Genomic DNA, 27816 nt, shown 5'->3' with positions numbered 1-27816 from the left:
ACTGAGACGTCAGAGCCAGAAGGCGTTAAAAATTTTTAATTTAAATTAAGGCAAATGTACAAAACTGTTTATCACAAATCAAATCACAAAAGTTTCATTGTGTAATCAAAGTCAGACATAGCCAGTAGAAATGGAAACTGGGGAAAACTTCCTGGAAAGCAACTTGCAAAAATGCATCAAGAGTCTAAAAGAGGATACAAATGTTCTACTCTTTGACCTGAAAATTCCACTTCTAAGGAAATTATCAGACTAATGTGTGAGGATGTCTCCACGTCACTGTTCGTAGTGCTCCAATAACTGAAGAAGCTTGCAGTATGCAATAAACTCAGTTTCAATCACGAGGAAACGTCCTGTAGTCAGTTTAAATGACTTCGATTCAGAATTTTTAATGACTGAGAAAATGGTCAGCCTATAATATTAAATGAAAATTCCCTATACAGGATCACATAGAGAACTGTGGTATATGGACAATGGTGTGAGAAAAAGGCTGGAGAGAAATCACTCATGTGTTAATACAGTCTGCAGATACAAGAATTACAGGTCATTCTTACTGTCTTTAAACATTTTAGTGTTTTCAACAGAGAACAAGGATTAATTCCCAGGAGAAAGAGGGTAATTTTTAAATAGCATCATATATAAGTCCCTAGTCTGATAAGAGGCACAAATTGAATTTCTCTATAAGCAAGTAGTTTTCTAACATGGAAAGTATAGAAAAATCTTGGTTATGAACCAGTAGTGATCCTAGCTATACTCAGGCAAAATAAATCCTATGTGGTTCTGGACACGTTACGGCAGCTCCTCCCAACGCAAGGCCTAGGAGACTCCCAGGTGCAAAGCTGAAACCACAGCACTGAACAGAGAAGAACAATAAGAATTTTCCCCTGTGACTAAAATCCAGTTTGGCTTTTAGAGTTTTAACAAAACCCAAGCATTTTATAATGTGAACATCACACTGTCACGAAGATACATGTCATGTCTCAAATTCCAGATATGTAATCAAGAAGTAAAACCATCCCTATAGCTTCATGGGGTTCAAAAACCCAGAACATAATATTAATTTGTTCAACACCTAACTTGTATGTGTCCATGTGTACTAGGACACACGTGTGTGATTCCCACAGAGACAGGACCCCGTCCACAGGCCCTCCTGCGTGCGCACCTTTCCGTGGCTGGCCGTCTGCACTTAGGGCACAGAGACAGGACCCCGTCCACAGGCCCTCCTGCGTGCGCACCTTTCCGTGGCTGGCCGTCTGCACTGAAGACACAGAGACAGGACCCCGTCCACAGGCCCTCCTGCGTGCGCACCTTTCCGTGGCTGGCCGTCCACACTTAGGGACATGTGCCAGCTGCACTTTCCTGAGGGAGTCTTCTCCACGAGACTTATGGGAATGACTGGCATGTGACACACAGGCATGGCACTCATCTGGCCCATCCCCATAGCTGAGGAGCTATGATAGCTTTCCTGAGAGGCTGCCTGTCAGGTCCTGGACAGGGCCGTGACCCTGAATAGAAGGTTTCTGGAATGTCAACTTGACTGACAGTCATAGCTCCAGGGATGCATCAGCGTCTAAGTTCACAGGTCAGCTATACAGGCCGTTAGGAATGAGTATTTTGGCATCAGCAGACCACGTAGACTAGTGTGCATGTCATATTTAGAAAATATGGGTATCCCTCTTTGCATGGAACCACTTCTCCCTGCCTCCTGTTGAGCTCCTAAAGACAGAGAGTTTGAAGGGTGTGTTACTGAACACCCAGAAAACTCACACCAGTGTCTGTCCCTGAGGTAACGGGGGATATAAACAGACACAGTGACGGAGAAGGCGGCAGCCATCTGCATGGAGAACAGAGCCACGCATGTGGCATCACCACCACTGTGGGACTGTCCTAAAAGCACGTGTGATGCTGGAAGACCCTTTCCCACTTTCCGTCCATCTGCCATGCTGCCCCCGTTTCCTCCCCCAAACAGAGGCTGGGCCTGGGGATGGGCTAGGAACAGCCATTCTAACAGGAACCCAAGTCCCAGGCTGGCTCTGGGCTTCCTTAATGGGCTCTCATTTTGTGAAAGTATGAAATACTCTTTAAATGTAGAAAAGTAGAGAGAATAACTCATGGACACATTTTTACCCACTGCCCAGAATCTGTGATGTGACTGTTTTGCTCCATTCACTTCAGATGCCATTTTCATCAAAAATCCCTGAAAAGCCATGGCACGCCTACCCTGTTTTCGCTCTGCCTTCCATCCGGAGTCAGCGCCCATCCTCTCTGAGATCTCTTTGTCGTTTTACTCCCTATGTATGTTCGAAGGCCTTTCTCGGCATACAGATGTTGTCTGTACGAAGGGAGGCCGTTCATCTGCATTGAACATGCCGCATGAGCACACAGGGGCACAGGACACAGAGAATGGTGGCAGGAGGTCACCGGCTCCGCAATAATGAGCAGCTGCATCCGCTCCCCCAGTGAGGGGCTCATCTGTTGGTGTCACATTCCACAGGCACGCCGACCTCAGTGTCGCATTGCAGGAAAGCTACTGAAGACTGTTTCCGGACTGTCCACGGTATTCAGTGTGGAAAGCCAACCTCCCTGCTACCTTTGGCCAGGTGGTGTGTTTGCTCTCAGTACTCATTCAAGGGTTATAATGACACTTTTGAGTCCTGGGAAAGACCTGCAAATCCACACGCCATACATGAAAACCAGCGCCGAGTCCTGGCCTCATCTCCCACACGCACACACGTGCTGTTTTACGGTACAACGTTCAGATGACGCAGAAGCAGCCCTTCCCACAGCAATGGAGCACAGAGGCATTTTGTTCTGTTTCCTTCATTTCGACTGCTGTGTATTTCAAAACACGACAGCTTTGCGATGGTGGGCTTCCGCTGCGCCTGTCCTCTCACCTTCAAAACGAAGTTCACTCTTACAGGCATAAGGAGCAAGAATGGTGACCCTTCCCGCCCAGAAGTACCTTACTCTGGAGAGGACACGTTGGAGACCAGGCACTGTCCCTGCCTACAGGCGAGGCCATGCAGTGCATCGGGCAGGGGCCACGGAGAGAAATCGGGGCTAACCCTTCACTCCTGGGGTCCCACATCGGTCACTGTGTCCAGAACCCTTAGGACTGTGGCTGGACGCGCTGCTCAGACCCCTCCCTTCCTCCACAGAACAGCCACTTGGCCACACATCCCTGGAGGATGCAGCTCAGGGGAGCCTCATGAGGAACCGTTTCACGTTTTAAAAATACAGCTCCGCTTCTCTTGCTGCCTTCTACTTCAGGAGGATCAGTCAGGTGTATATTCAGCTGTTCAAGCTTCCTTCGGCCGGGCTCACTTCTATTTAAAGACTGTAAGTCATGCCCGCCTTCCTCCCTCCTTGGTGCTGGTTCTTTCCTAGTAGTGTTTTGCTTTGTTTTTTAAAACCGTGTGAATTTTGTGGGGGAGGTACTATGTTTTCTGGGAGCTCCCTCAACACTGTGACCTCACCCACGACCCTTTCCGCGTTTGCCTGGAAGTTCCCCTCTCTATGCTCAGCAGGGACCCTGAGGTTTCAGGAGCTGTCTCCCATCCTCCTCACGGTACAAGCTTGCTGGCAGCTCCTCCAGCTACCTGTTCATAATGACTGTGTCTTGTTACAAATCCTCCTGTACCAACCGCCATATCCAGCCCAACCGTACAGAAGCACTCCTGGCACTCAGGACACGCTTCCGGGACAGAAAGCGGAATGGGCCAGAGCAGGGCGGTCCGAGTGGACTTCCCCTCTTGCTGCAAAGTTCTGAGAACACACAGGGAGGCAGCGGCCTTCTGGAAGCTGCAAGGCCCCTTCTAGGCAAGCTGCCAGTGCAGGGACGGGACGCTGGTATTGGACCAGGTAGATGCTGGTCCAATAACAAGCAAAGCCAGAAACATCAGAGGCCAATCCTGTTCCGTTAAAAGCTGACCTTACAGCGAAGAACAGAGATGCTTTTTACCTTCATTCATTTTTAAGGATTAAATAACTACAAAGTAATGTGACTGATTTTTACAAAAGTAAATGATGAATATTTGCACATCTGAAGGAGTGTTTCCTTTCAAGTAGATTCAAGTTGTACTCACATTTCTCTAAACATTTTAAGAACTTCACCTGTACACTGACTTGAGACCAGTTGAATAAAAGTGCACACACACACACGAAGAACTTCTCCCTGGGAAGGATGGGCGGTAACAGCTCTCCAGTGGCCATTCTTCTGTAACACCCTTGAAGGCCAGAGCCCGGCTAGAGCAACTGATCTCACCTCTCCTCCCGTTCTAAAGGCTCCCAACAGTGGGGCTATGCGACACCTCCCCACCCACCCCCACAACTCCTACTTAGCACCAGACCTCGAGAACTAGGAGCGCTTGACAGTCCATTTGCTGGAAATGAATTGAGGTTATAAAGATCCTGCATGAAGAAACCCCCCCACAGAATGGCAACAGCGAACATTACTTTCTCATAAATCCACCTGCCAGACAGGATGGAGCGCAAAGTGAGAAGGAACAGCGGCCGGGTGGAGTGCACCAACAAAGATGCTGCACCAGGCCAGAGCAACTGATGGCTCACGCTTGATCTTCCTCCTCCCCGCCACCAGTCGCAATCGGGGAGGCTGGCAAAACCTTTAAAATCACCCCAGAAAACTACACAACATTTTTCAAAATAGCATCAGGGAGTTTGCGAGCTTAAACCAATCCATGGATCCACAGAGGACACGACATTTTTCAAAACAGCATCAGGGAGTTTGGGAGCTTAAACCAATCCATTGACCAGGGGACCCATGGTCACCAGCTTGCAGCCTCTGCAAGAGAGGAAAGTGTCACATCATAACTCCGGGTGTCGAACACCGCAGAGCAAACCCGCGATCCACATGGCGCTTTTGCAGGGACAGGGAGCTCCCTGCTGAATCTAACATCGCAGAGCAAACTCACAATCCACACAGCGCTTTTGCGGGGACGGCGAGCTCTCTGCTAAGTCGAACACTGAACAGCAAAGCACAATACATATGGCGCCTTTGCAGGGACGGGAGCTCTCTGCTGAGTTGAACACTGCAGAGCAAACCCACAATCCACACGGTGCTTTTGCAGGGATGGGGAGCTCCCTACTGAGTCTAACACCGCATGGCAAACACTCAACCCACACGATCCACACAGCACTTTTGCAGGGACGGCGAGCTCCCTACTGAGTCTAACACCACACGGCAAACGCACAATCCACACAGCACTTTTGCAGGGACGGCGAGCTTCCTACTGAGTCTAACACCACACGGCAAACGCACAATCCACACAGTGCCTTTGCAGGGACGGCGAGCTTCCTACTGAGTCTAACACCACACGGCAAACGCACAATCCACACAGCACTTTTGCAGGGACGGCGAGCTCCCTACTGAGTCTAACACCACACAGCAAATGCACAATCCACACAGCGCCTTTGCAGGGACGGCAAGCTTCCTGCTGAATCTAACACCGCACGGCAAACGCGCAATCCACATGGCGCTTCTGCGGGGACAGCGAGCTTCCTGCTGAGTCTAACACCACACGGCAAACACACAATCGACACGGCGCTTTTGCAGGGACAGGGAGCTCCCTGCTGCAGCTGCTCACTGGTCTCAGGTGGTTACCACGCTGCCCGCTCTGCAAGCAGAGGTTGCTGGGCAGTGCTGCCTACACTCTGTCAATATCAAGTAACACACCAACGTTTCCAACACTGAATTTTAGAACAGTCATTCAAGCAGCACAAGTCCTCTGACTATCGACTGAGAATGAGAATTTCTGACTTAGCTTCTCGATATAATTTAGAAGTGACAAACCAAGAGAACCACAAGAAACAAACACTGAGAGTGAATTTGAAGTCATTTGATGAAAACTCTGAGGGAGGTATTAGAGGCAGCCCCATGGAGATGTGGTTCACGGATGTACCTGGGTTTTGTCAGCATAAACGGTAAGGAGTGAGCTGAGATGAGCAGAGTGAAGGGACGTCATTCACCGGCTGCAGCGTGGCACTCATGGGATCCACATGATGGATGTGATAACACATAGACCCACTCAAGATCAATGCTAACAAGAGACTGTCGGTCCACCCTGGATGAATCCAGACGTGTCGGGATAGAAGCCCTGCCAGTCCCAGCACCAAGCACGGTGCCCACTTACACCTTCTCTGTAAATGCAAGACAGCACCATGCTCTTACCTGATGCTGGAAAAAAGCCCCAAAGAATTCTGACTTGAGTTCTATCTTCAGACACACACAGAATTAGCACATTTTAAATAATTTGTTTTAAAAGATTTTTTTTTAATCTAGAAGAATAAAACACTATTGATGGCAAAACAAGTTTATCATTTAAGCTCTCTGTTTAAGGCATTGGGCAAAAAGATGTCCCATGGAAAACTGGATAACTCATAAATAAAAAGATGAATAAGAAAATATAACATTGCATGGAATACATACTATTTTATGGATCAAAGTCACCTTTAGCTATTTAAATACCTTTAGCTATTTAAATACAGTAAGGCCATCTTAATTATGAGTAAATTCTAAGAGTGCTAGCATTATAAAATACATAAAGGTGTTTTTGTTCACAAAACCACAACATAAATTTGATTGCCAATCAATGTTTCCAAATAATTTAAAGGGATTTTAAAAAATCTTTAACAAGGCATCCAATTTGCTCTTGAATAAAATGTTAATGAATCATGTCAGAAATCGTTTCTCTGTCCCCATGTCCCCTCTCTCCCGGCTCCTCCCTCTCGCTCTCCATACCACCCCCTAGAACAGCTCTTTTGGGAAATCTGGGTTTTGGTACTTCAGTTATTTGTGGAGAGGGTTTGATACAGACGCATACCACTTTAAATAGGACGAGGATTTAAGAGTCAGAAATTTAAGAGATTACAAATTGTAATAATATGCTTGACGAATTAGCCTACTAGGCAGATTACCAAACGGAATGACTATTAACATCAGGGGAATGAGAAAAATAAAAGCAGTCCCAAAGCGAATTAGACCTAATACTCCTTACATCATCATGTTCTGCAAATCCAGGTGAACATGCAAATTCAATCAGAAAAGGTTAAACGTTCTCAAGTGGTTTCCTTGCTTCCGAACATGTCAGAAACAAAATAATCCGAAAAATTCATGCATATTTAACCTATGAAAGGTTAACTGAAAGTTCCCATGCGTCGTGTTTTTTAAATTGTTCTACAATTCAGGGGTACAGCCCAAAAAGTGAATAAAACTTAGCCAGTCGTTCTTTGGAATTTTTTTTAATAATGAAGAGAAGGTAATGATTTTTACACTAAGATTAAAATCTGCAGTCTGAACAATGTTAGGTAATAATAATCATAAATCATGTGCAATGCTAAGACATTGCCAAAGCATTCTGACTCCTCTCATTTCACCTTGGGAAGTTCATGGACAAGCACTGCCTCCATGGGGAAACTGAGTAAAGACATCACAACGCTGCCCGGCAGTGCGAGCAGGTGAGCAAAGAGCCGAGCTGGAACCACCACCGCCTCAAGCTCTATGACTTCCTGCACGCCAGCTCCACACACTCAAGAGACCAGCACTAAAGTCCTGATCTGGTTAACTGGAAACGCAAAACTGAGCTCACTGGACTGGGAAAACGGAATCCACTTCTGACTGGCCAGGTGCACGGCCCGAACCCGAAGGAGCCCCAGCTGCACGTGGGACAAGTCAGTGATGAGCAGCCGACTTGGCCATGTTAGTCAGACAGCATACAGATTCTAGAGACTGGATCACCTCTGCAGACTTGCCATGTTAAACCCTGAGCCTGCTGATGTCGGAGTTTATACTGGCCCCACGGCTAGCAAGAACGTGAGAGAAAGCATCAGGTTTACCATGTTAAACCCTGAGCCTGCTGACGTTGGAGTTTACACTGGCCCCACGGCTAGCACGATCCTGAGAGAAAGCGTCAGATTTACCTTGTTAAACCCTGAACCTGCTGATGGCGGAGCTTACGCTGGCCCCACGGCTAGCATGAACGTGAGAGTTACGCTGGCCCCACGGCACGAACGTAAGAGAAAGCATCACTTACTTGGTTTCGCGTTAGCAACCACGGCCAGGCTCTCCGGCGGGTGAATGGCAAGGTGCCTGCTGTGCTCGCCCGTGCCTGGGCTGCTGCCATACTCGATGGCGTCCACGTGTCCCAGTGGAACGCTCCACTTCAGCAAGTACCTCTGGCTGCTCATCACACGGCTGTCATGAGAGGGGCTGAAACGACCAAAAGATCCTTGTTTTACAAATAATTACATGAACACGTTATGGTAATGTTCGTCCCTCAGATGTTCAAGTGAGAAACTTTCCATTGCTGAATTGTAACTCTTCAGACTTTCTCACAATAGTAATTGTGCTTCTGACTTTCTTACAGAGTCCCCACTCGCTGCCATAAAGAGGCCTCGAAGTGGATGAGAGAGAGTGCAGGGAAGAACCGCAGAGGGGACGGATCTCTCGGAAGCTCCGAGGTTTTCCGTAAAGGCTTAACAGGAAGCAGCTCGGTGCTTGCTGATGACTCTGAGCAAAGGTGCTCGATTACCAGGAAAAGTCTCCTATGTGGATAGAGATATTCTCTGGTGGTTTTATAAGAGTTAATTCTCAAATTGCTGCTTTACTCTTTTATGGCTACACTGTAACCACTTTAATAGAATCAAATCATACCATTACACTCCATGACTAAAATATTTATCAAGTATACAGAAATTGAACAGAAAAAAACCCTATGACTTATACAGATTATTTTCTTCTTTTATCATAAATAGAACATATACGTGAAGAAACACAAAACACATATGTACAGTCTAGTGGAAACGGCCTGCGTCAACATCTGTGTAGCTGACACCAAGGCCAAGGCTGTGACATCGCCAGCATCCCCGCAGCCCCAGGAAATCCCACCCTCCAGAATCAACCATTATTCTCACTTAGTGATCATCACGTTTTGCTTTTCTTCAAGATACTGCTGTTAAAAATCAAAGTGTGGGCCGGCGCGGTGGCTCACGCCTGTAATCCCAGCACTTTGGGAGGCCAAGGCGGGCAGATCACAAGGTCAGGAGATTGAGACCATCCTGGCTAACACGGTGAAACCCCGTCTCTACTAAAAATACAAAAAATTAGCCGGGCATGGTGGCGGGCGCCTGTAGTGCCAGCTACTTGGGAGGCTGAGGCAGGAGAATGGCGTGAACCCGGGAGGCAGAGCTTGCAGTGAGCCGAGATCGAGCCACGATCGAGCCACAGCACTCCAGCCTGGGTGACAGAGCGAGACTCTGTCTCAAAAAAAAAAAAAAAAAAAAAAAAAAAAAAAATCAAAGTGTGGGTAGGAATAACCAAAATGCTGGGTGCTATGCATTGGACTGAGCACCTGACTGGCTGGGAGCCCGTCTGCACCCAAGCCCTCCAGTTCCCTCTTACACCAGAGCACTCTGCCCTCCATGAGGACATCCAGTCCATACAGGAAGGGAAAGGAGGAAGAACAATTCAGACACAGTAAGAGGAAAGATGGGTTGTGTTCCGTGAATTGGACTGTGCCTCCAATTTAGAAAAACAGAAATGCCCACGAGTTCTTACCAAAATTCCGATTCCTCCTCTTTGAATGTAAAAATCTCCATCCCTACAGAGGAGGTTTAGAATCTTAATGTTCACAGGGCCGACCAAGGGGTCCTTGGGAGCTATTTGAACCAAAATGCATTCTCATCTCATCACCTTCGGGCACTGTCGCTGAAAATCTCACACTGACAACATGTCCATGGGAAAGGAATTGCGACTCACCACTGCACTTCGCAAAAAAAGAAATTCAAGCCCTGGCATCGTGGGAAAGGCAGGGGCGTTATTTTAAGGAATCCTCTAGCAGTAAGCACAGCTGAGTTACTTCTAAAGTATCCATTTTAATTCATCTTTAAAGTACACCACATCTGGCAGCGGGAGAATTTTAAACCTACTTAAAACTGCCCAAGAGTCAAGTGTGTCCTGGCGCTCCCCAACAGCAGCCTGAGGGGTTCTGGAGCAGCAGTCAGCATCAGACAAACATCAATGATGAGTGCGGAAAAGACTCAACAAGGACCATTATATTTGCTTAGGACTTTGCTGTTTACAAGGTCATTTCACTTCTATGATCTTGTCTCTCAGGGCAGGTGGAACAAGCATTAATGTCCCCAACTTGACACATCGTGTGGGCCAACTTGCAGGTGAGGAGCTGGGTGGATTCAGCCACACTGGGGCCACTTCACTGAAAACTAACTTTCCAGGTGTTACATGGAGAGGGGGGTTCTGGGACAGTTAAACTTGGAAGCCATACTGTTAAGTGATAAACACCATTAGTCTCCACACTGTGGGAAGCACCTCGTAACACCAGGGAAACAGGGGTGGAGACACCTTACTCTGCATCCTCGCAATTCTAAGCATCCTCTAGAGCGGCCCACACCTGGAGTTCTCCAGCTGCGACCTCCCACGGCCTCACTCCGTCAGCTCCTTTCCAACGCAGGGTGCAGTGGGCTTCGCTTCTGCACACAGAAGGCAGGTGGCCTGCGGCTGTCGCCAGGCGTCCACAGTGAAGGCCAAGCCATGGGGTATGAGTCAAATGAACAGGGTTCTTTCTCTTACAAGAAGGAGTATCATTAAAGACTCATATATTTTTTGGATTTATTTTGTAGCTGCCACAAAGTAAGTGACGATGATGAAAAGCAACAATGAAAACCTGTCCCTCGCAGGCAGTGCCGTGTGCCAGGTGCCCTGCAGCAGCTTTATGAACGTTCTCGCCTTGATCCCTGAAGAGACCCACAAGAGCGTACCACTGGCCTCATTATTTTTATGATCAACCCTATTGCACGGATGAGGAGTCCGAGGCAAAGTCAGAGCGGGTAATTTTCAGAGTTCAGAGAAGGTGGATCTGGAGTTCACCCTAAGGAGTCCGACTCCTGAGCGCTGACCTGCACACCCTAGCTGCCTGGGTCTCTAAGGCAAGGTGAGGAGGGCAGGCAGATATATCTGGCCGCTGGAAAATGGGGGTGACGGGCATGAAAAATAGGGCATGTTTAGTCGTGTGCTGGCAAATGTTTAACAGCTGGCTCTCACTGGGAGGACAGGCTCCTGACACATCGTGTTGGGCAAATTCCATGGTGTAAATGTTCCCGTGTGGATGACTTCAAGCTACCAAATGTTTATCAACTGGCTCTCAAAACTCTGGAAGATTCAACACTTGACTCTTGCAAGACATGAGGAATTGGCACCACGTTTGCTCGCATTATTTTCTACAGCACCAGGAGTGTTATAGTTCACTTTATATCAGTTCCCTTATCATCTACCTATATTTGAAGACCTTTTAGTTTCTCACATATCCTCATCTCACTACAATATTCCACGCGTTGGAGAACGATTCTGATGTAAAACTATTTTAAGTGAAAATAACTCATTTTCTTGGTTTACAATAAATATGAATATACCCAACTTTATTATATTTAAACATTTATCAAAAATATATTTATAGAGAAGCAGGTAAAGAGAGAATTTAAACCATAAGAAAAAAAACTCTTGATTTAGGAGGGTTATGAAGAAATTCAATTGAGTTTCTAGTTCCGCCATCAGCCCCGTTTAAAGAGTATATAAACCTCTACGTACTTCTACTAACAGTGACTTGGTGACTTACACTGAATCTATTTAAAAATAAGCTTGCTTATTATAAGGGTTCCCTTAGTCACAGGACAGAGCTTTGGCACAAAAGACCAGTTCAGTCTGAGTGACAGAATTAACAAAGTCATTCATGTGCCCTTAGGCAAAGGTAACATGTGATGATGGTAGGACTACTATAGAGAATTGAATGCACTTACCGTGAGCTGACGGTGGCACACATTAACACATCATTTAACATGAAGACTCGGCGTTCTTTGGTTTTAACAATCTCTCCTCTGTCGTTGTAAACTGTTTCTATCATATCATCTGATCGAATGAGGTATCGGCTTCCACTGCTGAGAAGCTGCACATTCAAAACACAGCGCAGGGACCACAGTTGAGTTTACCCGGAAAAGAAAAAGATGAGGAAAAGTCTGGTATGGAGTCTGAGGGTGACTTTTCCAAACTGAGCGCTTTACGGAAATCATTCCTATGTTCCCCGTGACTGCGCTGAACATCCGTCTCCTTCCTCGCAGACTTTCACCGCAGTTGGCCCTCCCGCGATTTAAACACTACATTAACCAGGAATGGTGAGGAATGGAAGGAATTGTTTTGTAATTTTACTGTTCCCCAAGTAAACCTAATTAAGCATAGTTAAATGACTATCTTAACTTCTTAAGGTAGGCCATATTTTACTTCACTGAGCCAAACCAAAACCATCAGTTCTTCAGAAAGACGCTTTGTATGAACCAAGACAATGGTATGCGATGTAGAAGTCATACTACCTTTTTTGTTTGTTTGTTCTGAGACCAAGCCTCGCTCTGTTACCCAGGCTGGAGTGCAGCGGCACAATCTCAACTCACTGCAACCTCCACCTCCTGGGTTCAATTGATTCTCGTGCCTCAGCCTCTCGAGTAGCTGGGACCACAGGTGTGCGCCACCACACCCAGCTAATTTGTTTCTTTTTGTATTTTTAGTAGAGACGGGGTTTTGTCATGTTGGTTAGGCTGGTCCGGAACTCCTGACCTCACGTGATCCACCCACCTCAGCCTCCCAAAGAGCTGGGATTACAGGCGTGAGCCACTGCACCTGGCCAATACTTATAACAACTCAGCCCACAAGAAAAACAGAGTCCTCAGCCCCGGTGGTCTGTGCTGTCTTTTGATTCTAAATCTACGCTGCTGCCCAGCTCTGAGCAACCAGCGAGACACCCGCCTCCCTGACTGTCCTTGCCAAGCGCACGGGAACGATGAGGCATGTGGGTGACATTCAGTGCGAAGCATCATCCCCTCTTCCTGGGCCTCTGGGCTTGCTCCATGCCCCATGTGTATTCGGAGGTTCAAGTGCCACAGGGAGCATGATTTTAAATAACATCAACCATGTCAAGAATATAACTGAATACAATTTGCTGCTTATAAACGTTCCTACATAAACCACTTGGAGAAATGGGGAAAATATGTGGCTTAAAGTGTATTACCATAAAGTTCGCACAGTTAAATTACTGAATGTCATTGTAACGTAAGAAACTACTCCTAATGACAAAACAATGATTTGTAACAATAATGATTTTTAGCAATAATGAATATTAAATGCAATAACTTAACACAGTTCATACAAATTACCATCTCCCTGTGAGCCAGGGCCTTCAATGAATACGGGAAAGCCCACATAAATTCAGAGTACTGCTGCAGACAAGTAGTTATGTAAGCATCAAGCTGAAATGTAGCCTGGCAAATGAACTGCCGCCCTCTGGGTACTGCATCTCTTTTCACGCTCAATGCAGCTTAGCCCATGCATAGGTGAAGACAAAAAATGTTTGTGAATTTTTTTTTTTTTTTTTTTGAAACAGGGTTTTGCTCCATCACCCAGGCTAGAGTGCAGCAGCTCAGTAACAGCTCACCACAGCCTGGACCTCCCAGGCTCAAGCAATCCTCTGGCCTCAGCCTCCCACGTAGCTCAGACTATATAGGTGCATGCCACTGTACCCAGCTAAATTTTTTTTTCTTTTTTTAGATATGGGTTCTCACTATCACGCCCAGGCTGGTCTCGAACTCCTGGGTTCCAGCGATCTTCCCACCTCAGCCTCCAAAAGTGCTGGGCTTACAGGTGTGAGCCACTGTGCCTAGCCTGTAAATATTTTCAGCTTTAACTATTACTATCTGAAATTAAATACAGTTATTTTGAAAGGAAAATTAAGCTAAAGGAGTTGCTCTTCACCCCTTGGGAGGTCCTGGATCCATTTGAGGGTCTAATGAATGTATGAATCTCTTTCCTAAGAAAATGCAGACAGGCTGTTAAGGTTTTACATACAATTTCCACATTGGTGTGACTCTCCCGAAGGCCTCCATCCACCCCGGTTAAGAACTCTGGGCGAAGGGAATTACTCCAAACGATCCAAAAGATTAGTATTGCTGGACAACGACAGCTTATTAGCACAAAGCAAAAATAATTTTGGAATAGAGTTGAAGAAAACCTCTCTCAACCTTGTTCAGGTATCTTTCGTTTATGGCTTTGGCTATTTGCTTCACTTCACAGCGTTGATCAGCATCTCTCTTTCTTTCATTTAACTTCTCTGCTAGTGTTTCAAGCTCTGTCAGGGCCATCTGAAGAGGCAGCCTGTCGGGGTGGCCTTTGGAGGTGTTCTTCAGCATGTCCTACAAGCAACAGGGGAGAGGTGGGCAGTTACCACGTGGACACTCCCAGTGCAACAACAGTCGCGTCACCCGCCAGCTGACAATGGAAAGGAGGCAGTGGCATCTGTCATCCTGGGGAAAAATAAAGTCAGTTCTTGGGAAGGGATGATGAGCTGAGTGAGTCACAACTTGGCTGAACATCTGAACAGCTTCCTTTGCAAAAACAAAATTGAAAAAATAGCACTGTACAATAAAGGACACGCTAAATATGAACATATCACAATCTCAGAAATACTGTGCACTTGGAACGATGCTCAAGATGATGATAGACTGTCCTTCTCAAGTTGAGTCAGACAGATGAACCCATGCACAGATGGGTCCAGCTACTTTCTTCAAAACACCAGTCTCCCAGTTTCCAATGTGCAGGAGTTCTGTGGTGCCGAATACTGCACCCATGGCATCAACTCACACGGCAGGATCGAGTCTCTCTCACACTGACAAAGGAACCTGATTTTAGGGCAGCAAAGATGCATGACACTATCATGGTGGGTCCATGTCACTAAACGTTCATCCAAACCCACCGAATGCAAAGCACAAGGGTACGCCCTCCTGCGACTGTGGCCGCTGGGCAGTGGCTGCGTGGCCACGCAGGCTCCTGGTTGTCACAAATGCACTCTGGTGGAGATGTGGGGGGAGGGGGCTGTGCATGTTAGGGGAGGGGTAGATGGGAAACCTCTGTACTTTCTGCTCAATTTTGCTGCGACCCTAAAATTTCTCTTAAAAACTAGTCTTTAAAAAAAGGGAGTTGAGCTACCTCTTCTCCCAGTTAAGGTTTCAGACAAGCACGAGGAGGTCAAAGGGAGGGTATGTGGCACAAATCAACAACAACGGCCAGCAAAAAATGACGCACTGCTGCCAATCACAGGATAAATGTTAACAGGCAGCAACAAAAGGACATTTCTGTCACCTTGGTTTTATGCAGGGCCTTTTGTTTCCCAGCTTTCGTTCACATTCGACATGCTGACGTTTGCTGAAGGGGCAAACGTGAACTTGAAACACTCTTTCTCAGAATTAAATATGGTTCTGCAATGAGATCACATGGACACAGGGAGGGGCGCATTACACACCGGGGCCTCTCGCGGGGCGGGGGGTGAGGGGAGGGAGAGCATTAAGACAAATACCTAACGCACGCGGGGCTTAAAACCTAGATGACGGGTTGCTAGGTGCAGCAGCCCACCATGGCACAGGTATACCTATGGAACAAACCTGCACATTCTGCACACATATCCCAGAACTTAGAGTGAGAAAAAAAAAATGTGGTTCTGCGTCTTGCCTACCAACTTTGACATGTTTATAGGAATATTAGCAGTCATGGAATTCAACAGTGTGCTTATCTTTTTAAACCTTTTTTTAAAATCTGGAAAGGACACTGCACAAATGATCAAATGTTTCCAGTTTGTAATGAATATAAACTATTCTATACATTTGTTTTCCTATGAGTCACAATGAATTCTATCAAGGCAAAAAAGAACAATCTTAACACTAGTTCTGCACCAAACCCACACACTGGTGGTGGCACCGGGGACTAGGCGTGCGATGGAGACAGCAGCCAGCACAGGGTGGAGTCCGACATGCCATGGGGCCACTGAGCACAGCCGGGGGCATCCGCCGGGCTGGCAGCCACCCAAGGAGGCCCAGGGAAGGAGAAAAGTGAAGTTTCTCGCTGCTGTTATTACCAGAAATTGTTACTTATCTTTGCAAAACAACCGAGAGAAATAGGTAGCTGGGATAAAGTAAGACAAATGTCACAGGGCCAATGGATGTTTCTGGATCCATGGGAGAAACTGACAGTACCAGCATAGCCAGGGTGAGCCGGCTTCACTGCCTGAGCCAGGGGACAGCTGTGGCTTCACAGCACCTGTCTTAGAAAGAACATCTGGGAGCACTAACCAGGAAAAATGCAGGCAAGACAGGAGAGCAGAGACCAGGAGAGTCACTGGGAGGAAGGGGACAGAGGGTGTCCAGGCCTCTCCACACTGTCTCCCCATCCACCTACACTCAGCACACGGACCACAGCACGAGGCAGTAGGGAGGGTATGTGCTTGTACCTGCTGACTCTCTGCAGCCTGTCTCCTCGCCCAATCCCAGGTGCCCTGAGTACCCACACCTGAGGTAGGGCCCCTCAGGCACATCCACATAATGACTCCAGACACAGACACCGCCTTGTTTCCAACTGTGCCTCTTCCAAAGTACATGGACCCACCCTGCTCCCCTCCGAGAACACTCTAGGATGCGCCAGCGTTTCATCAAATGTGGGCAAAAAGTGTCCCTGAGGGAAACTGCTCGGCACATCTAGGATCTGCAGTTTGTTTTGTCAGATCAAGGCAAAAACCATTTTCTCCTTCAGGGGCAACAGACCCTGTGTGGGAAATTCTAAGGAGGGTCTCTCGAGGCAAGGAGGGAGGAGGACGGGGAGAGCTGTGTGCAAACTGACCTACGTAACTCTGCTGGTGACGATCTGGAAGAGCACACTGAATCTTTCTAAATGCAAGTCTTTTGACACCCAAGTTCTTGAGTTTATTACATAACTGGAATTCTGAGTTTAAGAATGTTCTTCCTCAGAGAACTTAAGTATTTAGAGGTATGTTTTCAAAAAAGAAAAGAGCGTACAAAATTCTCACAAGAACAGATTTGTAAACGGCGCAGTGTGTAACGGGCAGGCCGTGCCCGTCCGACAGCGCATGTCTGCAGTGTTCCATCTGCTGCTTTTCCCAAAGTCCTGGCTGGCATCCTTTTGGGGTGTGGACAGTGTACTAGATTTGTGGCTGGACAACTGTGTTAGAATCCCAGCACATCTATCGGGCTGTGTCACCATGGGAGAATCATCAGCTTCCCTAAACCTCAGTTTCCTAGAGCGTAACTCAGTTTCCTAGCGCATAAAAAAGGGACAACGACCTCCCCAGGACGGCTGAAGGTGGATGGAAACGTGGGAGCTGCTCGGGCTCCTCAAAATCCCGGTAGAGGCTTTTCCCTGCGGTTCTCTGTCCTGTTCCGTTTCCAGCAGCCCGCCCACCCCTTCTGTCTAAAAGAATGTATTTCGGAAAAAACCTAGGCAAAAATAGTTACTTACTTACTTACTTGTAGTTACTTACTTACATTTAACCAAAACCTAACAAGCTTGTTTGAAAATTATATCCAAATTTAATAAATTAAAGAAATTTTAAAAAGTATTCTGATAAATCATAGAAAGCCAACAACGTGTGTGACCTCACAACACAGTCAGCACTTGCTGTCGTCCCTGGCGACCAAGAACGACCCAGGGACTCACTGGCGCATCGCTAAACACAGGGCATGTGGGCTGGTTCACCCGCCCGTATGGTTCACAGCCTGGTGACACTCTCCCAGCTGTGGCTGAATAACTAATGTCTAACAGGCGGCCTGACCCCCTTCCTCCCAAGCGCCGGACTCCCTCACACGAGGAAGCTCATTCATCACGTCTGCGGCTGCTTGCCGGAAGCCAACAGCGTCTCGCACGTATTAGAACTCAGTACATATTTGTCAGCTAAAGAAATAAAACACACTTTGAATGTTTTGATCTTGGGAAAAAACAGCTTTTGTTATTAATGCTGTAATACAGGCAAACTATACATTGTTAAAAATAAAAGCAAGAGGATAAAATTAACATGACCCATCAACCTAACCATGGAAAGAGCCCATGTTGATATTTTAGTATGTATGCTTTTTCATACTTTGATGACTACATTTATTTAAAAAGAATGTGCCATGGATTTGGTTGGTCAAAAATAAAAATAAAAACCTCAATGGAAGGGGACTTCACACTATTTCCCAGGCGCCAGTTCATTTCTGGCGATGACTCCACCAGTTCATCTTTAATCGGCTCTAATAAGCAGGCAGGCCAAGCAAAGTCCTCTGATTTAATTAGAAAAAGCAAGCTGAGCAATCATTGAAAAATCAACACAGGCAGAAACCAGCATAGACTCTCCTTTGAAATATCCTCCCTGGAGGCATGGGATTCATTTAAATAAAATGGGTGCTGAGCCCCGCAGCCTACAGGGTCACCTGGGCTCCAGGTTATGCGGGAAGGCCGGAAAATGAGCGGGCAACCGCACACTGCATCAGACATGACCTAGAGGCCGTCCGCTGTGAGACGTCATGTCAGCACGTGACCTAGAGGCCGTCCGCTGTAAGACGTCACGTCAGCACGTGACCTAGACGCCGTCAGCTGTGAGACGTCACGTCAGCACGTGACCTAGAGGCCGTCCGCTGTGAGACGTCACGTCAGCACGTGACCTAGAGGCCGTCCGCTGTGAGACGTCATATCAGCACTCAGAACAGGCCTACTGTTCACAGCCACAGGTATCCAATTGAGAATCCTTAGTTTAGAGAAATGAGGGTCCAGGGGGAAGTGTCTTCACCATCGCAGCATCTCCCTGTCCTCGGTGGTTTGCTGTTAAATCAGTGATGGGTATGTTTTGTTTAAATCTATTCTTAGCTTTCCAAGCCTGTCCATCCCCTCCGGGCACAGAGGCGAGAATCATTTTTCATGTGATTCTAGACCAGACACAGACACACTGGAGAAGGGAGCTGTGACCTGTGGGCAACTGATAACCAAGCCCTGAGGCCCCCAGTGCTGGGGCCCTGTGAGACAGCGCGTGAGGCGGGCCAGGGCCCACAACACCCCTCCCCGCAGCCCATCCCCTCTGTCCCCCAAGGCTGGCCTCGCAGGCACTGGGCCCTACAGCTGCCCCTGGCGTAGGGTGACTCTCCGCAGGTCTCCACCTGCCTCTACCCTCCACCTCCTGTAACTGCCTAGAGAGGAGATGGGGAGGCCCGAGGGGCAGCCATTCCAAAGTGGAGGAACAGACGCCATTTTCAAATGAGTCATGGGCGAGCCAGAGGACTAGCCTGAGGAGGTCTCCGTGAAGCACTTACCTGGAGCAGGAGGATGAACTGTGGGAACCTCTGGATGGGCTTCATCATCAGGCTGTAGAGCGTCGTTCGATCGGGGCTGGCCTCCTGTTCCTGCTGTGGGGGAAGGCACCCGGGTCACCTCCCTGCAGGGCTGCCATGCCCTCCCTGCCCCTGGGGCCGCCTCCTCCCCACCACACTGAACACTCGGGAAAGTCAAAAGCCTGCACCTTGTCTTCAGCTACAAGAAGAAACTTGGCCAAATACCTTCCAGCCACTTTCTGCACCTGCTCTAGGGGCTTCCGCTTTGCTGCAGGGGCCGGACCTCACATGTTGGCCTCAGCTCCGGGGGTGAATTCCCTGGGCCAGGGGACTGGGCAGATTCCAGGGGCTGTCCTTGGGTGTCTGTGTTCTGGCCACAGTGGGCCCCCAGAAAAGGCTGGCAACCTCTTCTGGTGCCATGGGCAGAAGGACGTCCTGGAGGCTGACGGCTCCTCTCCCTGAGCACATCAGGGATGTGCAGTGGGGCCATTTGCTACCAAGGCTGTTGGGCAATGTTGACCTGGGGGGAGTCTCCAGGTCCCTCTGCTGAGGGGGCTGTGCAGTGGAGAGGGCAGACAGCACAGACCTGGCTGTGCCTCGGCCTCTCAGCTCACAGGGCACCCGACTTTTTGGGGCTCAGGTCCTGGAGCTATGAAATGGGATGAGACAGTCTATCTCCCAAGGCCACGTGGCAGCCACCGAGCTGAGGAGTTGGCACTGCGGTCGCGGTCACGGCCACGGCTGACATCCTTAATGGGAGTACAACAAAATCCCCAGAGGGAGTGAGCTCTTAAGTGAGTCCATGTTTTCCTTCCCCAAGAGAAAGAGATGGTTCCCTAGCCAAAGGACAGAGCCCACAACTGTCCACAGTGGGAACTGCGATCCGATCCCTTAGGACAGAGCCCACAACTGTCCAGAGGGGGAACTGCGATCTGATGCCTTAGGACAGAGCCCACAGCTGTCCAGAGGGGGAACTGCGACCCGATCCCTTAGGACAGAGCCCACAGCTGTCCAGAGGGGGAACTGCGACCCGATCCCTTAGGACAGAGCCCACAGCTGTCCAGAGGGGGAACTGCGACCCGATGCATTAGGACAGAGCCCACAGCTGTCCAGAGGGGGAACTGCGACCCGATCCCTTAGGACAGAGCCCACAGCTGTCCAGAGGGGGAACTGCGACCCGATCCCTTAGGACAGAGCCCACAGCTGTCCAGAGTGGGAACTGCGACCCGATCCCTTAGGACAGAGCCCACAGCTGTCCAGAGTGGGAACTGCGACCCGATCCCTTAGGACAGAGCCCACAGCTGTCCAGAGTGGGAACTGCGACCCGATCCCTTAGGACAGAGCCCACAGCTGTCCAGAGTGGGAACTGCGATCCGATCCCTTAGGACAGAGCCCACAGCTGTCCAGAGTGGGAACTGAGATCCGATCCCTTAGGACAGAGCCCACAGCTGTCCAGAGTGGGAACTGAGATCCGATCCCTTAGGACAGAGCCCACAGCTGTCCAGAGTGGGAACTGCGATCCGATCCCTTAGGACAGAGCCCACAGCTGTCCAGAGTGGGAACTGCGATCCGATCCCTTAGGACAGAGCCCACAACTGTCCAGAGTGGGAACTGAGATCCGATCCCTTAGGACAGAGCCCACAGCTGTCCAGAGTGGGAACTGAGATCCGATCCCTTAGGACAGAGCCCACAGCTGTCCAGAGTGGGAACTGCGATCCGATCCCTTAGGACAGAGCCCACAGCTGTCCAGAGTGGGAACTGCGATCCGATCCCTTAGGACAGAGCCCACAACTGTCCAGAGTGGGAACTGCGATCTGATCCCTTAGCAAACCTCCATGGGCCACAGACTGTGCTCCAGGAGGAGCAGGAGCCGCCGTGCTGGATAAGGCAGAGGGAAAAAATTCCAGCTTCAATGACACGTTGCTGTGGGCGAGAATACTTGCCCTGTGTTCACTCGCTCCAGGTAGCAGCAGTTTCCAAGAAACAGTCCAAGTAACAAGAACACACTTTGTCCCCGGGGTTTATCATGCAAATGAGGGGCTCCACAAAGGAGACTCAGTTCCGCCGACGTCTTTGAAGGGGGTTTCAGCCTGGTTCACTGTGCAGCAAACTGTCAGAACACAGCCTCGGACACGCATCCCACGACTGGGGAAGCCCTGCCTGCCTGCTGATTAAATAACGCTAACCCACACCCATCAGGGGACGTGCTCCCCATCACTGCCAGGTCAGAGACCCCTGAGGAAGGCCATCAGTGCTGTCCTCAGCATTGGGAGGAACACAGCCTGCGTCCCCCTCGGGTAGGGCCCGTTCCAGGCTCTGACTCTCCAGGCCGGTGCCTATCCCCGATCCCAAAGAGGCCTGGAATTGAGATGTTTAGTTTATTTGATTCCTAATACCATACCGAAGGACAGTGAGGGAAAGGTAACTTTGGGATCTGATCTTGACTTCTTTTTTGGGGATCTGATTTTAACTTTCTTTCTGTCTGCTGATACACTTTTAAGGAGGTGCAAATAAAATTGTTTTCAAAAAGCTACATTAGGACCTAAAATTCATCTTCATTTCTAGCATTAATCCAATACCTAGGGCACTATTGATACCGAAATCTTAATAATGAATAACTGCATTCAGAGTCAAGCTTTGATATGTAATTTGTTATCAGATGGTGTTAAAACCCAAATGAAAAAAAAAAGTGCTTACCTTTAAAAATTCAAGAAAAGCGGGCTTTGTGGCACATGTTTTCTTGAGGACTGCCACGGCTGTGCTGAAATTGTTCACATATTCACTGTATGCATCCAGCACCATGGACTTAGAAAACTGAAACACAGGAGGAAATTCAGAGAGAAATCACAGAGTCCAGATATCCCTTTTCCAACATAAAACAGAAGATTTGAAACTCGCCCTCAAAATACTCTTTCGGTCACTGTGATGTTTTCATAAGATAAACTTTATTATGACTGTGTGATTTTTTTTCTTTAAGCAAGCGTGTTAGGAGTTAAGTTGCTGGTTTGATCTTATTTTTTGACTCCAGAGCACTTTCTGACATCCTTGTTCAAAACCATGGTAATTTGGGTTTTAGTTAAGAATGTTCATGACTACAGACAAATAAGGATGGTGATTTTAAGTTCCTGCCAAGTCTCACTTGGTGGGTTCAACCTCCAGGCAAGAAAGTCATGCAACTTATTCCATGGTGGGCCCAATATCCTGAGAAACAGGCCTCAACCACACCCTGGAAATGGGGGCTGGGGGCGGGGGCTGATCCTGCTTCTCTGGCGTAACATACAATGCCCTACACGTGTTCGTTTTCCTAAAAGCACAAAGGGTTTCTGTTAAGAGGCAGAAACATTTGCCCTTGCTATCAATATTCAAAGAGAGAAAAATCACTCCATGTTATTCTAAGAAACCGTAAGTCCTTTAGGATGGATGGCAGAGCTCTGGTGTGACTGGCATTGATAGCAGGAATGTTTTCATCAAAATTCTATTTCTTTAAAAAATCTGTTTGCATTTTTAAAAATGTTGGGAAGGTAGGTATTTAAAGAACAGTGATAAGGTTGAACCTAATATATAAAACAGCCAGAAAAAAAATCCAGTAACAAAATAAACATCCAATATTTCTCTTTAAGGATCCATAAACGGTATTATGCAAATATCTTTGTAAGAATTTTGTTTCCATATTTATTCAAAGCATTTATAGACCTCATCAAGTACATATACAAACTACATAGGAAAACATTTCACGTATTATTATGATAACATTCATTTAAGAAGAGGAACACTTTTTTCAAAACTTGCAAGCTTATATCCCTTTGATAGCATCATAGTCTTAAATAATTACAGAAACCAACCTGTTTCACTCATAATCCTCTACATCTAGGTAGAATCCAACCAATATACAGTAAGTATGATTCATACACGGAGTGAGGATAAAATGACTCGAAACTGCCAATGCAGAAACCACCAGTGGTTTCCAGGCAGCTAACCCTTTCTCCTGCCAGGAAGTGTTAATGCAAGCTGTTGCAACATCATATTCCTGTGTCACAGCATAGGGCCGAAAGCCTGTATCTACACAACAGAAGCTACAGCCAAGGGCAAAAGTTTGAGAAAACATCTAGGAATTTTCCCATCACGTGTTTTCTGTTTTTCCCAGGCACAGATAATTCTGCACCCAGAAAGTGACACCTAGATCAGGAAGAGAACCTGTGTGAGGGCTTAAAAACAGCAATTTTACAACATTGCCAAACACACGGCATCCTTGCTCGACAACAAAAAGCTTCAGCAAATCGTCTAATGGGGCATCCAAGACTCGATAAAGTGCATATTTTTAAATGTCCTCAGATACAGCTTTTGTCCAGAGTGTCTGCCTTTCTAAAGCCTTGGCCTCCCTGGTAAAGATCCATTTATCATTTCCCTAGTGCACACGCTTGGCCAGGGCATTGCAACTTCAGCCTGGCCTTTAGAGAGAACTGCACACTTGTCAGCTTGCAGGAGCTCAGGGGCAAAACATCAGCCTAAGAAGGGAAGAGAGGACAGGTGCACGGAGAGCCCCGTGGACATCCAGGTGTCCCAGCTTAATTACCGAAGCCACGAAGACATCGCCTATCATTTCCACGGAGTCCCACTCGGAAACGCGGCTGGCCAGCGCGATCTGAAACAGCGAGTGGCACTGCAGGATCTCTTTGACTCGGTAGAACACCGTCTTCAGCTTCCTCTCACTCAGAACCTTTGGCTCCATCTCAGACAGCGGCTTCTCATATTGCTAAGACAAAATGAGCAAAGACAGTTCGGACTTTTCTTTTTCAGAGCCTGGGTCTTGTTTTGTTGTCCAGGGTGGAGTGCGGTGGTGCGATCACGGCTCACTGCAGCCTCAAACTCCTGGGCTCAAGCCATCCTCCCACCTCAGCCTCCCAAGTAACTGGGATTATAGGCATGTTCCATGGGGGCACGGCTGCTTCAGACATTTTTCTTTTTTCTTTTTTTTTTTTTTTTTTTTGAGACAGTCTCAGTCTGTCACCCGTGCTAGAGTGCAATGGCATGATCTCAGCTCACTGCAACCTCTGCCTCCCGGGTTCAAGCAATTCTCCTGCCTCAGCCTCCCGAGTAGCTGGGACCATAGGCACATACCGCCACACTCGGCTAATATTTTGTATTTTAGTAGAGATGGGGTTTCACTGTGTTGCCCAGGCTGGTCTCGAACTCCTGAGCTCAGGCAATCCACCTGCCTCAGCCTCCCAAAGTGCTAGGATTACAGGGGTGAGCCACCGAGCCTGGCCCAGACATTTTTAAAGCTTAGATAAATGAATGTAAATATTCACCTACATAAATTATATTTATTTCAAAATAAATCATGACTTTTGATGTCAATATACAGACATAATAAATCCTTTTGAGAATTTTGCAAATTTGCATGTTATGTTTCATAAACATATATGCTTTGCATTTATGGATCAAAATGTATATAGGTAAAAAAGAATAATAGAAATGTATGTATTATGTAACATGACACTTAAGTACCTCCAAAATCCTCTTAAGAGCATCTACGTAGTTCTTTTCACTGTCGACAACTGAACCCAGTATATATCTTCTTACAACCTGTTGGAAATTTGAAAGTACAATGATAGAAAACTGCTTTATGATACATACAGATACATTTTACTTCTATGCTGAGGCTTGCTGATAAATAACTTCTATTTTTAGAAAACAGTGCATAAGGGTAGCCTAATTAAATAACATTACAGGTACAAAACATACTTCGCCCCATTAATACAATTATATAATGTCTTAAACCTCAAACTATGAACTATAACTACAGCTGGGACAAAAAAAATTACAGCACTGAAAAGAAATTCCTTCACTTATGCAACGATAATATACTGAATTAACAGACTGTGTTTTAAGTATCCAACATTCAGGTAGATGATACTTCCTACGAATTCAGGATAAAAAATAGTTCCAGTCTTGATCAATGAATGTTATTAGCAACACTTATCTAAAATCCTTATTCCAAAGTTCTAAGAAAACAAAGTTTGTGGAATGTGGAGGAATCTTTTTTTTTTTCAAAGATCTTTCAACCATCCAAAGATCTACCTATGAGGCCAAGAATGTGGACAGTAAATTATTCATGTCACTTAGAGGTGCAAAAAAAAAATCTCTACAATCTGACATGTTTGCAATCAAAACCTGACGTTATTTTCCATCTTGCTTTTCATCACTGAAGCACATACAATAGACTTGTGGCTGTAAGATCCTGTGAAAGGCCAATGAGGATGCCCGGCATTTTCCTCATTCTAAACACAGTCCAGCTAGTGATCACTGTACTTTCAATTTGCCAATTCATGGAAAACAGAGCAAAACAGGGCAATGGAGTTTCTCCTAAACCAGCATGCGCACTCCCGCATATGAACACACGCCCGGGCACACCACACCACACACACTCCTGTACACACCACCCCATATACGTGCAAGATAACACACACGTGCGCGCATGGAAGCACACCACACACACACATGCACACACATGGGTACACCAGTGTAGCATCAGGCTACCTGCAGCCCTGGACTATGCTATTTGAAGGGACTGCGTTGCCACCTAGCGGGCAAAGAGCATTTTTCACAAAGGAAATTTCTCTGGTTAAAAAGATTGCAGGGCAACCAAGATTTACAAAACCTGATTAACAAGGGAGAGATTACTCTTTTTAGAGAAAGGATTATTCCATTCGCAAAAGACAAAAATCAACCCTTCTAAAATACCCAAAGAAGAAACTGATGTATTAAAAAAATACTAATGTATTAAAAAAATACAGGTGTGGCTGGGATTAAACACACACACACACACACACACACACACACACACACAGAGCCAGAAGCTGGGAAGCTGCAGCTGCTGCTGCTGACTGATTCACAGGAAACGTCAGAGCACAGAGGCTTCCCTTTCAAACGAGAGCTTAGAACCCAAAGGCCAAGCAACCCCTCCCATCATCAAACCCAGGCCAGTCTTTCTTCTGAAATTCAGATTCCCAAACACTATCCCAAGGCTGCTGAGTCACAGTTGTGGGGGTCAAACATAAAAACGTATTTGTGTATATATACATATAATATATATAATATGTTATATATTATACTATATATACTATTGATATCTGTACCTATATTATGTGTATATATTATTTATATGTGTATATATATTATGTACGTATATTTTTTAAAGTCCTGAGATGATACTAATATAGTATCAGGTCAAAAGATCTGGAATAGGTATAATATTAAAATACAAAAACAAAACAAATCTCCCGGGTTTCATGGCTACTGCACGTGATGTCACTCTTTTTGGCAGTTCAATCTGACACATCAAATTGTATGCCCACTAAGGGGTGGGACAGGGAGCCTCCAGTGCTCAGGAAGAGTGTCAATCTCTTCCTGAGAAGCCTGACCTAAAGTCATAGAGGAGAAATCCATCCTGAAGGCAGCCCCCAGAGGGAGGGTCCCTGGCATGAAGGTCATGGGGCAACTGGACAAAGCCAGCGCTGGAGGACAATCAGAGACGCTCCTAGGCCTGAGCCTGGAGAGCTGTGGATGGCGCCTGGGCCTGGCCCAGCCTGACCTTCCTCATGTCCTCACCGGGAATGGGGACGGGACAGAGTCCTCCGTCCTCCAGCATCAAGGGTACTTTCCAAGTAAAGAACGACCCTTCTTTATTTCAAAAAGAACATTTTCCTTTTTCCACCCCCAAATTAGGCATGCAAAGAATGTTTAATATACAGCATTTTAGAGTTATGTTTCCCTTAATTCAATTCTAGAGGAGAACAAGAATTAAAGAGCATCAATACCCCCCATTTAACCACTCAAGAGAAAACTCCCAGGGACAACACATTTGGCAGGAGGAAAACAAAATCGATGTGAATCATGACTACGATAAAGAAAGCTGCATGAAAGCATGCAGAAATCCTAAATACTGCTAAGTTTCTAATCCTAATCCCAGCTATCATCTCATTGAAACTGACAGCACTGTGCTAACACAACACAGAGACCTTGCTGTACAGGACTTCACTGAACCATTATGGTGTGATAAGCAAGATGGAAATAGACATTAAAATCCACCTTTCAAAGAAAAGGAAAACTGAACTTCAGAAATTAACTACTAGACAAAAGTAACTGAGATAAGCAGAGCAAAAAACAGAATTTCATCCAGGTCTGTGGGACTAATTTGGAAAGCTTAAACCCTTTACAGAAACCATAAAACAATGAACAGTCACTGCCAATTCGCTGACCAAATCCACCAAAATCAGTACCCAACAGACAGGCCCTTGGAAAAGTGCCATACAACAAAAAGGTCAAACCATCTTTCCTCTGATATGTGCACACACCCCTACTAATCACTACTCACTCTGTCTTCACAGAACCTCGACTCTTACCCAGTGACACCCCACGGACCCCGTGACCCGCTCAGTGTCTCCTCACAGACCCCTCACACCCCACTGTCTCCTAACAAACCCTAACCCCAATCAGTGTCTGCTCACAACTCTCACCCCAGTCATTGTCTCCTCACAGACCCCTCACACCCAGTTCAGAGTCTCCTCACTACCTTCACCTGACTCAGTGTCCCCTCACAGACCC

The 27816-nt window shown here is 46.9% G+C and overlaps 1 protein-coding gene across 9 annotated transcripts in view; it reads right to left on the bottom strand.

Moving 5' to 3' along the window:
* ARHGEF10 (Rho guanine nucleotide exchange factor 10) overlaps positions 1 to 27816 on the bottom strand; it is a 159794-nt gene that overhangs the window by 55191 nt on the left and 76787 nt on the right. For 8 of the 9 annotated variants that reach the window (XM_034965566.3, XM_055107279.2, XM_063606632.1 and 5 more), the window contains 7 exons: positions 24718 to 24795; positions 23783 to 23962; positions 21907 to 22023; positions 19192 to 19284; positions 14089 to 14259; positions 11824 to 11969; positions 8046 to 8221 (listed from right to left, as the gene is read on the bottom strand). In XM_034965566.3, coding sequence (XP_034821457.1) covers positions 8046 to 8221; positions 11824 to 11969; positions 14089 to 14259; positions 19192 to 19284; positions 21907 to 22023; positions 23783 to 23962; positions 24718 to 24795 — 961 coding nt within the window. The remainder of the gene's footprint in view (positions 1 to 8045; positions 8222 to 11823; positions 11970 to 14088; positions 14260 to 19191; positions 19285 to 21906; positions 22024 to 23782; positions 23963 to 24717; positions 24796 to 27816) is intronic. The other variant, XM_063606630.1, reaches the window with a different exon arrangement.

The sequence above is a fragment of the Pan paniscus genome, chromosome 7, assembly GCF_029289425.2.
Source record: "Pan paniscus chromosome 7, NHGRI_mPanPan1-v2.0_pri, whole genome shotgun sequence".
Lineage (NCBI taxonomy): Eukaryota > Metazoa > Chordata > Mammalia > Primates > Hominidae > Pan > Pan paniscus.
Note: the sequence above shows the minus strand (reverse complement) of the source record. Positions and strands in the feature narration are given on the sequence as shown.